This window comes from Tigriopus californicus, chromosome 12 (genome assembly GCF_007210705.1).
Source record: "Tigriopus californicus strain San Diego chromosome 12, Tcal_SD_v2.1, whole genome shotgun sequence".
Taxonomy (NCBI): Eukaryota; Metazoa; Arthropoda; class Copepoda; order Harpacticoida; family Harpacticidae; genus Tigriopus; species Tigriopus californicus.
In genome coordinates, this window is record NC_081451.1 from 16140287 (window position 1) to 16153209 (window position 12923).

The 12923-nt window shown below is 47.5% G+C and overlaps 1 protein-coding gene across 1 annotated transcript in view; it reads left to right on the plus strand.

Moving 5' to 3' along the window:
* The window catches only part of LOC131892089 (uncharacterized), a 38222-nt gene that overhangs the window by 6150 nt on the left and 19149 nt on the right, over positions 1–12923 (plus strand). Inside the window, exon 2 of the mRNA XM_059241829.1 lies at positions 12310–12376. Within this exon, the coding sequence (XP_059097812.1) occupies positions 12310–12376 (67 nt within the window). The remainder of the gene's footprint in view (positions 1–12309; positions 12377–12923) is intronic.

Genomic DNA, 12923 nt, shown 5'->3' on the forward strand with positions numbered 1-12923 from the left:
ACAAGGCCTACGTATTCCCTACGAATATCAGAGGGAAGCAAATTAAACAATGAAGGAGCCCGAGAAAGAAGAGATGTGGACTTCATTGTTCGAACTAGCCTGGATTCTAGAAGACTTAAAGGAGCTCTCAAAACGCACATTAAGCTTCTACGGTCACTAGAATTGACCCTAAATCCTGGTTGGGACAAAGCTCATGGATACTTTTGAAAACGTACAATATCAGATATCCATTTTGGTGGGACAAAAAAGTAATGGAGGGCGGTTTTGATGTGTTTTTGGCACGTTTCTTGGAGAGCTAGACTTAGGTCCAGACAAATGAAAGCTACAAAGGCGACATCCCACATGTTGAAGTACCTTTGCTCTTCACCTTCTTAAAGGCCACGCCCATCTCGGGTTCCGCCTAGGGCTGCAAAAGGGGATGGTAGTTTTCTGAGCATCCCTGTAACCTTCTGCACTACAATTTCTCATGCTTATGAAAAACGACTGCCTCTGGTACGATACCGATAAAGACGTCAAAGTTCTGGACTTCCAATCAATAGTAGTGGTATGACTCTGCGCTCCTCAGAGGCTTTTGGCTCTTTTGGAGTGTTTCACTCGTCAGATATCGATGGTATGCTGTATGAGCAGGGACCCTCCTCTCTTCTGAAGAGCACGGCTATTTAAATGCGGTCGACTTGTCTTGGTTCATTGCAGCTTGGTGGTTTACATTGCCGGTATTGATGGAGAATTCCAGAGGCCTGAAATTGAGCCGCAAATTTCTGTAAATTGACCACGCAACTCCCATTTCGAGTCATGCCCAGAGGCCTGCTTTTTAACCGTTCTTACCTCGGAGTCAAGGCTCGGACGTTATGCAGCATGAGCACCCATGGGCCACTTAATTCAGAGGATTTTCATAATGAATAACGTCCACGCACCCAACTCCGAGGTAAGACCCGGTAAGACCCAGGGAAGAGAAATTATTAAAAGCCATTTTCTACCACCTGGCAGAAATTGGTGGCAAAAAATGGCAGAAAATGGCCAAAAATGGCAGAAAATAAAATTCTGTGCATCAGTGTGAATCATCTTTTTCTATTATTTACGATCAATTCCGTTAACTTTTAAGCCTACCTGTATGTCGTTTGGACACGTTGGGATGGGTATTTGCATCAATTGTGAGATACAACCACTAAACGTCATTGGAGTGTGATCGAGTTTAAATTTTGCCACCGCAAGCGATTTGAGTCAGGGATGCCATTTGACCTAAACTTTATAAAGTCAAAATGACGTCAATTGCATTAAAAGAAGTTTTATCGTACTCAATAGCCATATTGATGACTATAAATAAAAACCTGTAACTGTTGTGGCTAGCCTTGTATACTGCAAGCAGGGTTGGGAAAAATCGAGATTGATCGAATTTCTGCCACTTTCTGCAACAGTGGCAGAAAATGGCATAAATTGTTGGAAAGTGGTCAAAAATGGCCGCCGGTGTTTAGAATGGCCAATCTTGATTCTAAAAGATGTCAAAGACAAGAAGGATCATATGGGTTGAATAAGTTTTTCAAGTGTCTGTAGAGGGACTAAGCAAACGAAAGGTTCCGCTCATGCAACCTAGGGTTCTCGATGTAAACAAATGACAAATAAAACACTCAGACTGAAACCAAGACAGTGACTCGACGTCTTTTCCTTCGTCCCGCCTCCAACTCCTCCATGTCGCAGTTCAGTACGGACTTACACTCCTCGCGACGCCCACACTGTACTCCGTGACCTTGACTTCGCCCCTACCGCCCCAATCATATCCCCTCCCCAAGTTCCTGGAGCCCTGGAACGATCCCTGGCGCCGCCCCTGCCGCCCCACTTACGCCACCAAGTCACACCCACACTGTCACCATGGCGAGCAACGAGACCAAGCTCAAGAACAAGCTCACGAACCGGAAGGGAAAGTTGACTCAAAAGCTTAACACCCACCCGGAAGATGATTGCTACTAGGAGTGGTACAAAGGACGATTGGCGCGTTCTCATGCTTCAGGCTGAAGTCATTGCTGACGAAGTCCTGAACCTTCTCGATGAAGTTTACGAGGCCGTCCCCACAGACGACGTCTTGGTCCTCGCCGAGGCCGCCACCGTCCGCAAGAAGGCCACAGACAAGCAGGCTGAGGACATGGAATCTGTCCAGCTTGCCATTGCCAACTACACCACATTTGGCTCCGGAGCCAATGCAACTCCACTCTCGTCTGGCCCCGTGACCCCCAAGGTCACTTTTAAACCTGTCTCGGATCTCAAACCAACCACCCTCACTGCCGAATTCACTCCTCCGGAGATGAGGCGCTGGGTCAGAAAGTTCAAGCTCTACTATGAATCATTGCATGGAGAGACGCTCCCCATCTCTGGCCAGAATGGAAGTCTGGGTTACCTTCTCAGCTCAGCGCTGAAAACGGCCTTGACCAATCTACTGGAGCATTGGGACAGGGACCTCCAGGACTGCATGGTCGCCCTCGAGCTCCACTTCCTCACCCTCAAGCCGATCCTTGGACACAGATGGGATCTGCTCCACCTCGAGAAATCATTCCGCCCCATGAAGGACTTCATGACGGAGGTGCGCGCCTTTGCCGAGCTCACCAAACTCCCTGGATGCGGACGAGGTCACGCTCTTGACGTGTGTCCATTCCGTCGCAAGGAGTGCTTTGGGTGTCAAAAACAAGGCCACATCCAGGAGCTGTGCCGCACCCATCCTCGCACTCGCCCCTCATCACCTGCCTCCGATAGAGGCCGGTCCCAATCGCGACGCTCCGATAGTCCCGTGGACAACTACAAGAGGGACAATCCCTCCCGTCATACTCCCGCGTACAGTCTGTCACCGCCAAGGTCCGCACGACCTCTGCGACCTCTGACGTCGCTTAAACCATGAGGATTGTGATGCCTTCCAGGTCTATGTCGACCATCCAGCTCGGGTGCGTCTGCTCAACTGGGAAAGTTTTCTCTCTCCAAGTCTTGCTGGACTCCGGAGCCGCCCGCATGGTCATCCCCAAGTCGCTTGTCCTGACTTTGCCTCGCACACCTTCCATGACCAAACTCATTGCAGCTAACGGCACTGTCTTGCGCAACCTTGGCATGGTTGTGCTTATGTGTCAGGCTCCTGGTGGAGCTCCTGCCGCAGTCTCCGCTGTTGTATCTCTGGATCTCCCTGGAGGAGCCCTGCTCGGTCGGCACGACTTGGTGTCTCTGGGCATTCTCCCCGCGGACTTCCCCACCGTCCATCAATGCCTTCTCAAGCCCAAGCCGGATCGCATCCCTGCCATCCTGGCGGCTATTGACTGCATCAAGGCCAAGTACAGGCAGGAGGAGACAAACGACGACGTGCTTGAGGAGGGACAGGCGGAGCTTGCGCCCCAGACACGCAAGGAGGAGCTCAACTCGGCCGAGATTGTGAACAAGACGGTCAAGCGCATTGCCTCCACCAACCCCAGGCTTGAGGAGCTCATCCGCAAGGAGGCCGGACGCGGCGTACTCAGTTCTTCCATTGGAAATGCAGTGGGAAAAATGAAGGGCAATCCCATGCATATCAAAATGAATAAAGATTTCATCAAACTTTGTCGTGTGTCAACTGCCAGTTCCTCATCACTACAGGGACGCCGCTGACAAGCTCATTGCCAAACTTGTCAAGGCAAAGTCTATGGTTAGGGAGCCTGGTCCAACATCTTGGTTTTTGCCGGCTCATTCTTGTACACAAGCCGAATGGAAAAGTCGCCTTGTCATTGTTTACAGAACTCTGAACAAGGCTACCGAGCGTTCTAATACATCCATTCTCCTCTGTTCCGGATCTCATGCTCCGCATAGACCCAGGGCTGCTTCTTTGCGAAGTTGGATGCCGTTCATGGCTACTATCAGGTAGCTATGGACGAGGAGTCTTCTAAACTGTGTACTTCCTGCTGGAAGGGGGAAAATACCGACCTTGGTCGCCCCATGGGTTGGAAAGGCTTGGGCGACGTCTTTACTCAGCACCGACCTCGCCTACCAAGACCTCATCAGAAGGGGTGGTCTCCCAAGATTGTGGACGATCTCTGTCTACAGGCCCAGATGATGAACATCCTCATGGACAGGCTCGAGGCGCCTTTCAGACAAGCTACGAGACGGGATCACGCTGTCTCTGTCGAATATGGAGGTTGGCACCTCTGTCAATTTCGGGGCTTTATTGTGTTCTGACTCCGGTCTCAGCCCAACCCGGACAAGATCGCCACATCCACTACTACCCAGTGCCAACCTCTTTGACCGAGCTATGGTCCTTCTTGGGTTTGGCCAACTAGTTCGTTCTTGTGCCGGATCTCTCGCACCCAACGGTCAAGATTCGTGAGCTAGTAAAAAAAAACATTGCGTGGCTCTGGCTTCCCGAGCACAAAGCTAAGTTCCGCCGGGCTTGTGAAATTTTTTGCTCCAACCACGTCGTCAAGCCCTTCGACCCCGTCTCCCCATCAGCTTCTCACCAACGCCTCAAGTCGGGTCTGGGTTACGCCCTCATCCAGTTCGGTCGATGGGCGGCTCACATGGTCCAGACAGGCTCGTGTTCTTTGACGCCGGCGCAGAAGATTAGCGCTCGTCATTCGAACTCGAACTGTTGTGCTGCGTGTTGGTGGGCGGCCGAAAAGTGTGACTACTACTTGCGCGGGGTCCACGAGTTCAAGGTCATCACGGATCACCGCCCCCTTGTCGGCCTCTTCAAGAAGCCTCTTGCCTCCTCACAAACAGTTGCCTTCAACAACTCTGGGAGAAGTTAAACCACTATAACTTTGTTGACTGCTCGGGTGGCTTGCAAGACGCATCTCGTCGCGGACGCCCTGAGTCGTACTCCACTCATCCCGGCCGACCCTGAGCTGGACGCCTCACTCTGCGAAGAACTATGCACTGCCTGCTATCTTGACCGACGACCCCATCTTTGCCTCTTTGCGTGACTCCATCGACGAGGACTACAAAAAGCTGCGCGAGCATGTTTGTCAGGGCCGCAGATTCCCACAAAGGTTGTTCCCCGTTCCACCAAGTCCGCGGACGAACTCCGCGTTGAGGAGGACCTCTTGCTTGTTGGCAACCGGCTCGTTGTCCCTCGCCCTGCTTGTCAGCGCATCATCGCTCTGATCATATGATCACACTCTGGATGCACGAAGTTGCTCGAGCTTGCTCGTCAGACATACTTCTGGCCCGGTATGACTCACGAGATCAAGCAGTTCATTGCCCGGTGCCCAGAATGTTGTGCTATGTTGCCGTCCAAGCCCATGAGCCGATCCTCTCCACGGCCTCCACGGCCAAATCCATGCAGGCGGTCCACAGACCTGTTCAACTGTCTGGGCAAGACGTGTGTGCTCATGGCTGACAGGTACTCTGGCTTCCCTTTCATCTCCAGACTCTCTTCTACAACTACTGAAGCCGTCTGGTCCAAGCTGATTGGCTGGTTTCAGGACTTTGGGGTGCCTGGTCTAATCAAGTCTGACGGGAGGCCCAATACCGCCAGCAGTTTTCAACCTTGTGTGTGGAGAACAACATCATCCACGAGCAATCGGCTCCGTATCATCCGGAGTCGAGCTTGGCCGAGGCAGCGGTCAGGTCGGTGAAGGCATTGCTCAAGAAAACTGGTGGAGTGGACAACACCATCTTCAGGTCGGCCCTCCTCTAGTGGCAAACACTACAAGAGCATCCGGATTCTCCCCTGCCGGGGCTTCTTTGGTCTGCGGCTCTGCACACGTCTCCTGTCAGCCACGCGTGTTTGCCACTGCTGACCGACTTTCCAAGCTGGCTTCGAGTCCGCTCGATTAGATGCCGATGCTGCTAGAGTTGAGGCTGCTGGAGGACAAGAGCTCCCGCCTCTACAGGTTGGTGACCAAGTCCACATCCAAAACTACCGGGACAAGGCTTGGTCTTTAGATGCTGGAGTGGTCACCACCTGTTTCAACTCTGGTTGCTTGTACGAGGTCGCCACCTCCGGTGGAGCCTTTTTCCCGAACCGGATACATCTCTGGCCTGCTCCTGCATACGGACAGGTTCCACCGGTAGAGACCGGTGTGCCCGCCGTCCCACTTCCGGCCCCGATTTTGAATCGAAGTGCTCATCTCGGTGCCAAATTGGTTGTCTCGTTTGGGGATGGAACGAAATCTGAGTGACCACCTTCCAACAATTTATGCCATTTTTTGCCACATTCTGCCATTTTCCGCCACTTGTGGCAGAAAGTGGCAGAAATTTGATCAATCTCGATTTTTCCCATCCCTGGTAATGCCTCTAAGATGACGGAAATATCTGGGTATCTTGAAGGTGAAAGAAATCGGGAGGGGATAAAAAAGGGTCGGTAGGTGGATGAAACTGGCCGGAGACGGAATATTTTTTAACATGAAGAAGTGGTTAAGTATAGAGGCTCTCAGGGGCAGGGAGTAGGAGTGTGTTGGGACTCCCAGGTCGAAGCCCAGAATGATTGATTCCCAATCATTGGCACACAGGATCTGGGCGAGCTCGGTGGATTCACTCAAGTCAGATTGGATGTTGAAATCAACACCAATGATGTCTTCCTCCGGGATTCTTCCTTTCTGCAGGATGTATGTGAGGTCTGAGGAGACATGGTGATCATGGTGTGCGGTTGGCTGATAGTTGACACCAATGAGGGTAAAGCTCTCCACGGCCTTGGGAATCCATGACATAGGAAGAAGAAGAATTAAAAAGAGGGGTCCATCCATTGGACTGAGTTTATCAGGCAGGTCAGGGCCACTGATGGTGGGCGTGCCATCACTCACTGGTGTCACAAGTCAAAACTATTGCTTCTCATTCAATTTCAATTGAATTTCAAAAGAGAGGAAAGGCGCAGGTCCACCATTTAGGCTTCAGCTGACGGAATGAGACGTGAAGATTGATCCCCAAAAAGAAATCGGTTTTTTTCAGGATTGAAACTGATTTCGGGATAGAAAAAGGATGAGGTTTTCATTTTGAAGAAACTAGGAGTCTATCTTCCATCCTGAAACTGGATTCAATCTCAAATTTCTCCGTAGTGTAAATGGCAACAAAAGTGACAAGAAAAAACAGAGAGAAAAGGTTGAGAGACACTATTCGGACATTTAGGCAATCGCTGGTACCAGCAAACAAAATTGCCTGCCCATGACAGCGATGCAAAATTGGATTTCAAATTAGTTTTAACGAAGCTGACTTTTCCTCAGATAGCAATGTGAAAGAAGGGTCAGCTCCTCTAAAACGTGTTTGAAGCCTCAAACTTGCATCACTGACACTGGTACCAGCAAACAAACCAACCTGCCAGAGCTTGCCTAAACGTCCCAATTGGCATCTTTCAGAATTTCAGTCTGTCCACCCCATAGATATCTATGGTCCACCCACAGATCATATAAAATGACGAGATCTCGGATTGGCATTTGGCCCGACCTCAGGCCAGAGAAATGTTCACTTGGCGTCAGCAGATCTGTACACCAAGACAGACAAAAGTGACTGGCTCATCTCCTTTAACGACCTAGAATTGCGCGGTTCTGACAAAGCGCCGTCAATGCCAAGCTCACTCAAAATCCGGCCACGCAAGCAAAGTAAATGGTGTGAGTCAGTATTGAAGTCGTACCCAACAACTTATGCGGTTCATCCCCGCAATAAATCTTGTAAAAGATCTTGGCACTCTTTTAATCATATTCCAACCCTCAGTTGTCATTGGTGCCCAAATTGGGAAAGCATATTCTAGATGCGGTTGGAAAATTGATTGGTAGAGTTTTCATTGTATATGCATGTATACAAAATAAAGCATCGTCATGAGAGAACCACACCCTAATCCCAAAAAGGGACCCATTTGTATATTATGTACAAGTCATTTTGTAGGTCTGCTTGGTTCCTAGAATTTCTAGCAAACACTGGCTTAACATCATTAGCATAGGACTAGCTGGCTCCTTCGTCGCCATCTAGATGGCACGCCCTTCGGGCGCGCCGCTTGACCTGCGGTCATGATAATATGTGGGTACTCTGATGGTATGTCGCGCTTTATTGTCGGCGCTCTGTTTCATAGAGCGCTCTGTTCGTGCGAGGCGTTGTCTGGGTACGTTGAGTACACTCGAGCGATAGTACGTTCGAGCAGTCTCTTCCTTTTTACGGAAAGTATGGTCGATCGTGGTCACCCAACCTTGATTTTGATGGATACTCTTGATCGTGAGTAACGTTCAACAATTGTCCAAATGCGACAGTAAGGGGGGTGGGTGTCCACTATGTTCTATACATGCCCTCAATATTTCCGATTACAGTCTATATCTTTAAGTAGCACAACAACGGCATGACCTGCGGTCATGATTTCAGACAGNCCGCCCATTTTAAACCCCCCAACTTCAAGTCGGGCGTGGACACGTTTTTTCATTTCTGTGTACCACGCCCCCCGACACGCCCAACCCGAGCGTAATCGTGTTTAAAAACTTTAATCGGGCGTAACTTTGCTCGTGGGCGGGGCTGCGCCCCGAAAATCTGATACAACAAATGGCCCGCCCCAAGGTGTTGGTGGCCCCAATTTCAAGTCTCTAGGTCCCCGGGAACCTGCCGAAAAACGCAACCCGTGAAAACATCACTATTTTTATCATAATAAGGAGAGAAAGAGAAGAAGAGAAGAGATAAGGAGAGAGAAGAGAGAAGAGAAGAGAAGAGAAGAGAGAAGAGAAGAGAAGAGAAGAGAGAAGATATTGAACAGTGGAGGGAGAATCCATGTAGTAATGGTATGAACAATACAAACAAGATGAGGCCCAGGAAAGTTCCTTGAGATACTCCAGACACCACGTGTCTAGTGCTGTCTAAAGAGCCATCAACTCGAACAGCTTGAGTGCACTTGGTGAGGAAATCCCTGATCCAAGAGCACATATTTCCTCTAATATCAATTTCGTTTGAACAATTTAGTAGTAAAATATGAACTAATGAAGTATGAAATTACAAAATTTAAATTCCAATAAAAGTATTCAATGCCAACGAGAAGTTATCCTTTCGAAATAGATGCGCCATGAGTTCAAGTTCCCTTTACTGTTGATTTTGATTTTACTTAATATTGGTTAAGATCCGTGATTTACTTGAAGAAACATTTTTGTGTCTTTTGGTGATCACATTTCTCTCTGCACTCTAATTCTCAACCATGTACAATCATTCCGAGCAGGAACGCCACTTTGTTAGGCGTAATGCCAAATGAAGCAAAACACACCCTGAATATTATTAAAAAGGACAAATCAGCAAGCTGCAATAGCTTCAAGTATGAAATTGCCATGCTAAATACATTGAAACTCAAAGGTCTTGGTAATGTAGGCTATATGGTTTCATTAACTCCTTAAGCAGCAGTAGAAAAGTAAAAATTGTGGGAATTATTCAAATATTATCGCCACGATAAGGGACTGGATGGATCTATAAAATCGTAGCGAAATCACTTCTTTCAAAAAAAACACATTGCCAAGGTATTTAGTTCTCATGTAGGGATTATAATATGTGAACTTCACTGGCAGTTTTTTGCAATTTGCTTGGCCACACTGAGCATGAGATTCATCCTCATAAAACAAAATGATTTCATCTAGTGATAGGATCAAACAAATTTCCAAAATCAGGATCGCCAGAAAGCTAGGAAAGTAAAAGCACGGCCCTTTCTAACGTATCGTAGAACATTAGGCTTGACCAAAAAGGTGACCCTGGTTTGATCGGAAAAAAATCAGGGTTACTTTTTGTGATTAACTAACGGTTTTTCGATTTTCCGCTAGTAATGCCCTGTGCCATTGAAAATGTAAATTGGTAGCCCTACTTGCAACCTCCGGTGATTTTTTGTTTGATCCCCATCAGTAGTTCCATCCCCGGATTGAATCCGGTTTAGGGATGGAAATGTGCCGAAGATTCAATCTTGAGGATTGAAGTAGGGCGACTTCCATCCTCAAACCGGATTCAATCCTGGTTTTCCATCCTAGTCTAAATGTAGCCCAATTCACGGTGAGAGATAACGCCGCAACCATCTAGGCCAGTTCAATAAGCTCAGACATGGGAGTGAGGACCCCATGACGATTGTCTCATCACGTCTTTTCCTCCAGACGAAGCCACACCTCAGTGGAACAGATTTTACGTAGCGTGGAAAGCTGTTCGCAATGTGTTCTGCTCTCCCTGGTGGCAAGGGGAAACAGATGAGCCGTTTGATCGACATACAACATCACTCTCAACATAGCCCTAGGGATAGGTTCATTATGAGCGCGAGTGAAATTGGTTAGCTTAGTCATGATGAGTTGGGGAGAATCCTTTTTGGAAAACCGAGTGGCCATCGTGTCTACAATAACTCTTTACGGTTGGTCCCTAATGGTCTGAAATGTATCGAAATAGTCAGAGTGAGTAAGAGTACTCAACACCAACTTGATGTGATCATGGGACAAGGAATGGCTCTCCGCAAAGATCGCAAGTTTACTCCAAAACTCCGAGAAACAGATGTCTCAATCAGCTTGGAGTTCTGGAACAAACTTTTTGAGGCTCGACACGTCTAAGTCCGCAAAACACGCAGCATGCAATGGGATTGTCAGATCGGTAGAACGGCTGGACCGCTGGATCGATGACATATCCTGGAGCCGGAATTCGATTGTCGCAATATCTTCGTCAAGGGTGCAAATTGCCCCTTAAATAGACCCCATTATATTGAAAAGTGTATCTGGAATCTCATCGTCCTGATCGAAAGAAGCCTCTAAAGCTAAGGCCTGAAGTCGGAGATTCTCTCGACGACCTCGTTGCACCTCAATTCGATCAGAAAGGGATAGCATTTTTGCCTCATCAGAATGAGGGTGGATCGAGATGGGAACTAAACTTTGAGCAATGAATCCCCGTCTGATTCATAAAAATGTTTTGGAGCAAGCTTAGATGGGGGAGAAATGAAGGAATTACCAGGAGAAGCCATCGCAACTGAAGTACAATGGGTTTGATCAAGTGTAGTAGAGTATCTAGGTAGATTCACGAGTCTGGTCAGAACGGTGGTTCCACGAGGTAGATCTTGGCACTAGAAAAGGAGAAAAAAGCTTGGAGTTGGTGAGGTTAAAGCCGGGCTATACCTTGAGGAAAGAGAAAAAAGAAAGACCACGGAATGGAAAGGGCTTATTAAGGAGTGCTGGAAAGAAATGTCACGGTCGCCATGTAACGCTCGAATCAAGTCTAACGAGATCAAGATACGAGACTCAGTATTACCTAGAAAATTGAAACAAGTACCGGTCTAGTTGGTAAGTCGGAGACTGCCTTTTATTCATGAGAAACATAACTTTATATACACAACGGGAACAGGGAAAAGGAGGAGCTTAAGGCAGAGAAGAGGAGGAGCTTGAGGCAGAGAAGAGGAGGAGCTTAAAGTGGGTGTGCCAAGTCTGTCGCAACATGTTGGAGCATAGAGTCCCTCTTTGGGATCAGGGTGTGGTTCTCTCATGACGATGCTTTAGTTCTTAAACAAATGTATCTTTTTAGTAACCTCAAATGTGGAACCAGATTTTTAACCCTCCCGTTACCGTTGCTTTCTTATATATCTAACGAGCAAAAGAATGAATGCACCAAGGTTTCCCAACCGATTTTTTTCTTTAAATTTTGTCGCAAATGCAATGACTTAACGGATAATGATAACGCGTTACTTTTTCTAAAAAGTATCGGTAACGGTAACGCGTTACTTTTTTTAAAGACCCGGACCGCGGCTGTATTATTTTCTTGAAAAGTTCAGGATTTTCCCCCCGAACAAGCAGAACTTGGCGTTAACGGCGTGGATGGGGCACCGTAGTTGTTCATCGAGGTCATCTGGGTCACGCATACTATCAGCTCAGGTTTGGTGACAGGTTCGATCTTGGGGACTCCTTCTCCACTCATGATAAAGACTATCCAAAGAAATATGGAAGGAAATTGGAGTTAGGCCCTATTTCTAATCATAACAATGCTCCTTATTGGCAGAGCTCCAATGGAGATGGGCCAATCAGGAGCCGAGACGTTGGTTAGTTTAAACTTAGAGGCAAGGAGTGAAACCTTCCTTGCTTCAGATCTAAAGATTTTACCAGCAGGCAGCTACTTAGGAGAGAAACACATTTTCGACTTGGTTGAAACTAAATAATGGAGAAGATATTGATTGGCCCCGGCTTCCTGATAATGAACTACTTGAATGTGTTCGCAACAAAATCTCAGTGGGATGGCAAGTGGGACCCTTTTTTTCCCAAAGCTCTAACGTTATTCGACTTTTGAGTCCCTAATTTGATGAGCACTTATGTGATTGAACTATGTTCCTAATTGTGTGTTTACAAAGCTAATAATTTTGAATATCTACCACAGGCATAAAGCGCTCACAACACTTCCATTACCTTTCAGTATTCTCTCTCTTCAATGTCGTAAAATTCCAAAACGGCCCTTGTGAGAGCAACGTGGCCCCGCCTGGGTAAGAAATCTAACATCATTATTGATAGACATTTTGTGGAATCAATGTGGCTGAACAATCACACACGTCAATTTTTCAGCCACATATTGAATGTACTTCACACATTTGGGCCCAAATGACTTCAGCAGGTTTGCAAAAGGTCGAACAAGTCCAACGATGTTTCACTAAGAACATCACCGCAATGAGAGAGCTCTTGTATTGGGAGAGACTAAAAAAGTTGGGGCTGTACAGTGTTCAGAGAAGGTACGAAAGGTATCTGATATTGTACGTCTTCAAAAGCATTCATGAGCTTTTATCCCAACCCAGGATTTAGAGTCAATTCTAGTGACCGTAGAGGCTTAACGTGCGTTTTGAGAGCACCTTAAAGCCCTCGAGAATCCAGGCCAGTTCGAACAATGAGGTCTACTTCTATTATTTCTCGGGCTCCATAATTGTTTAATTTGCCTCCCTCTAATATTCGTAGGGAATACGAATCCGGTAGCATCTTTCAAGTCAGACTTGGACCAATTTTTAGATAGCATTCCAGATCAACCCTACATTCAAGGAC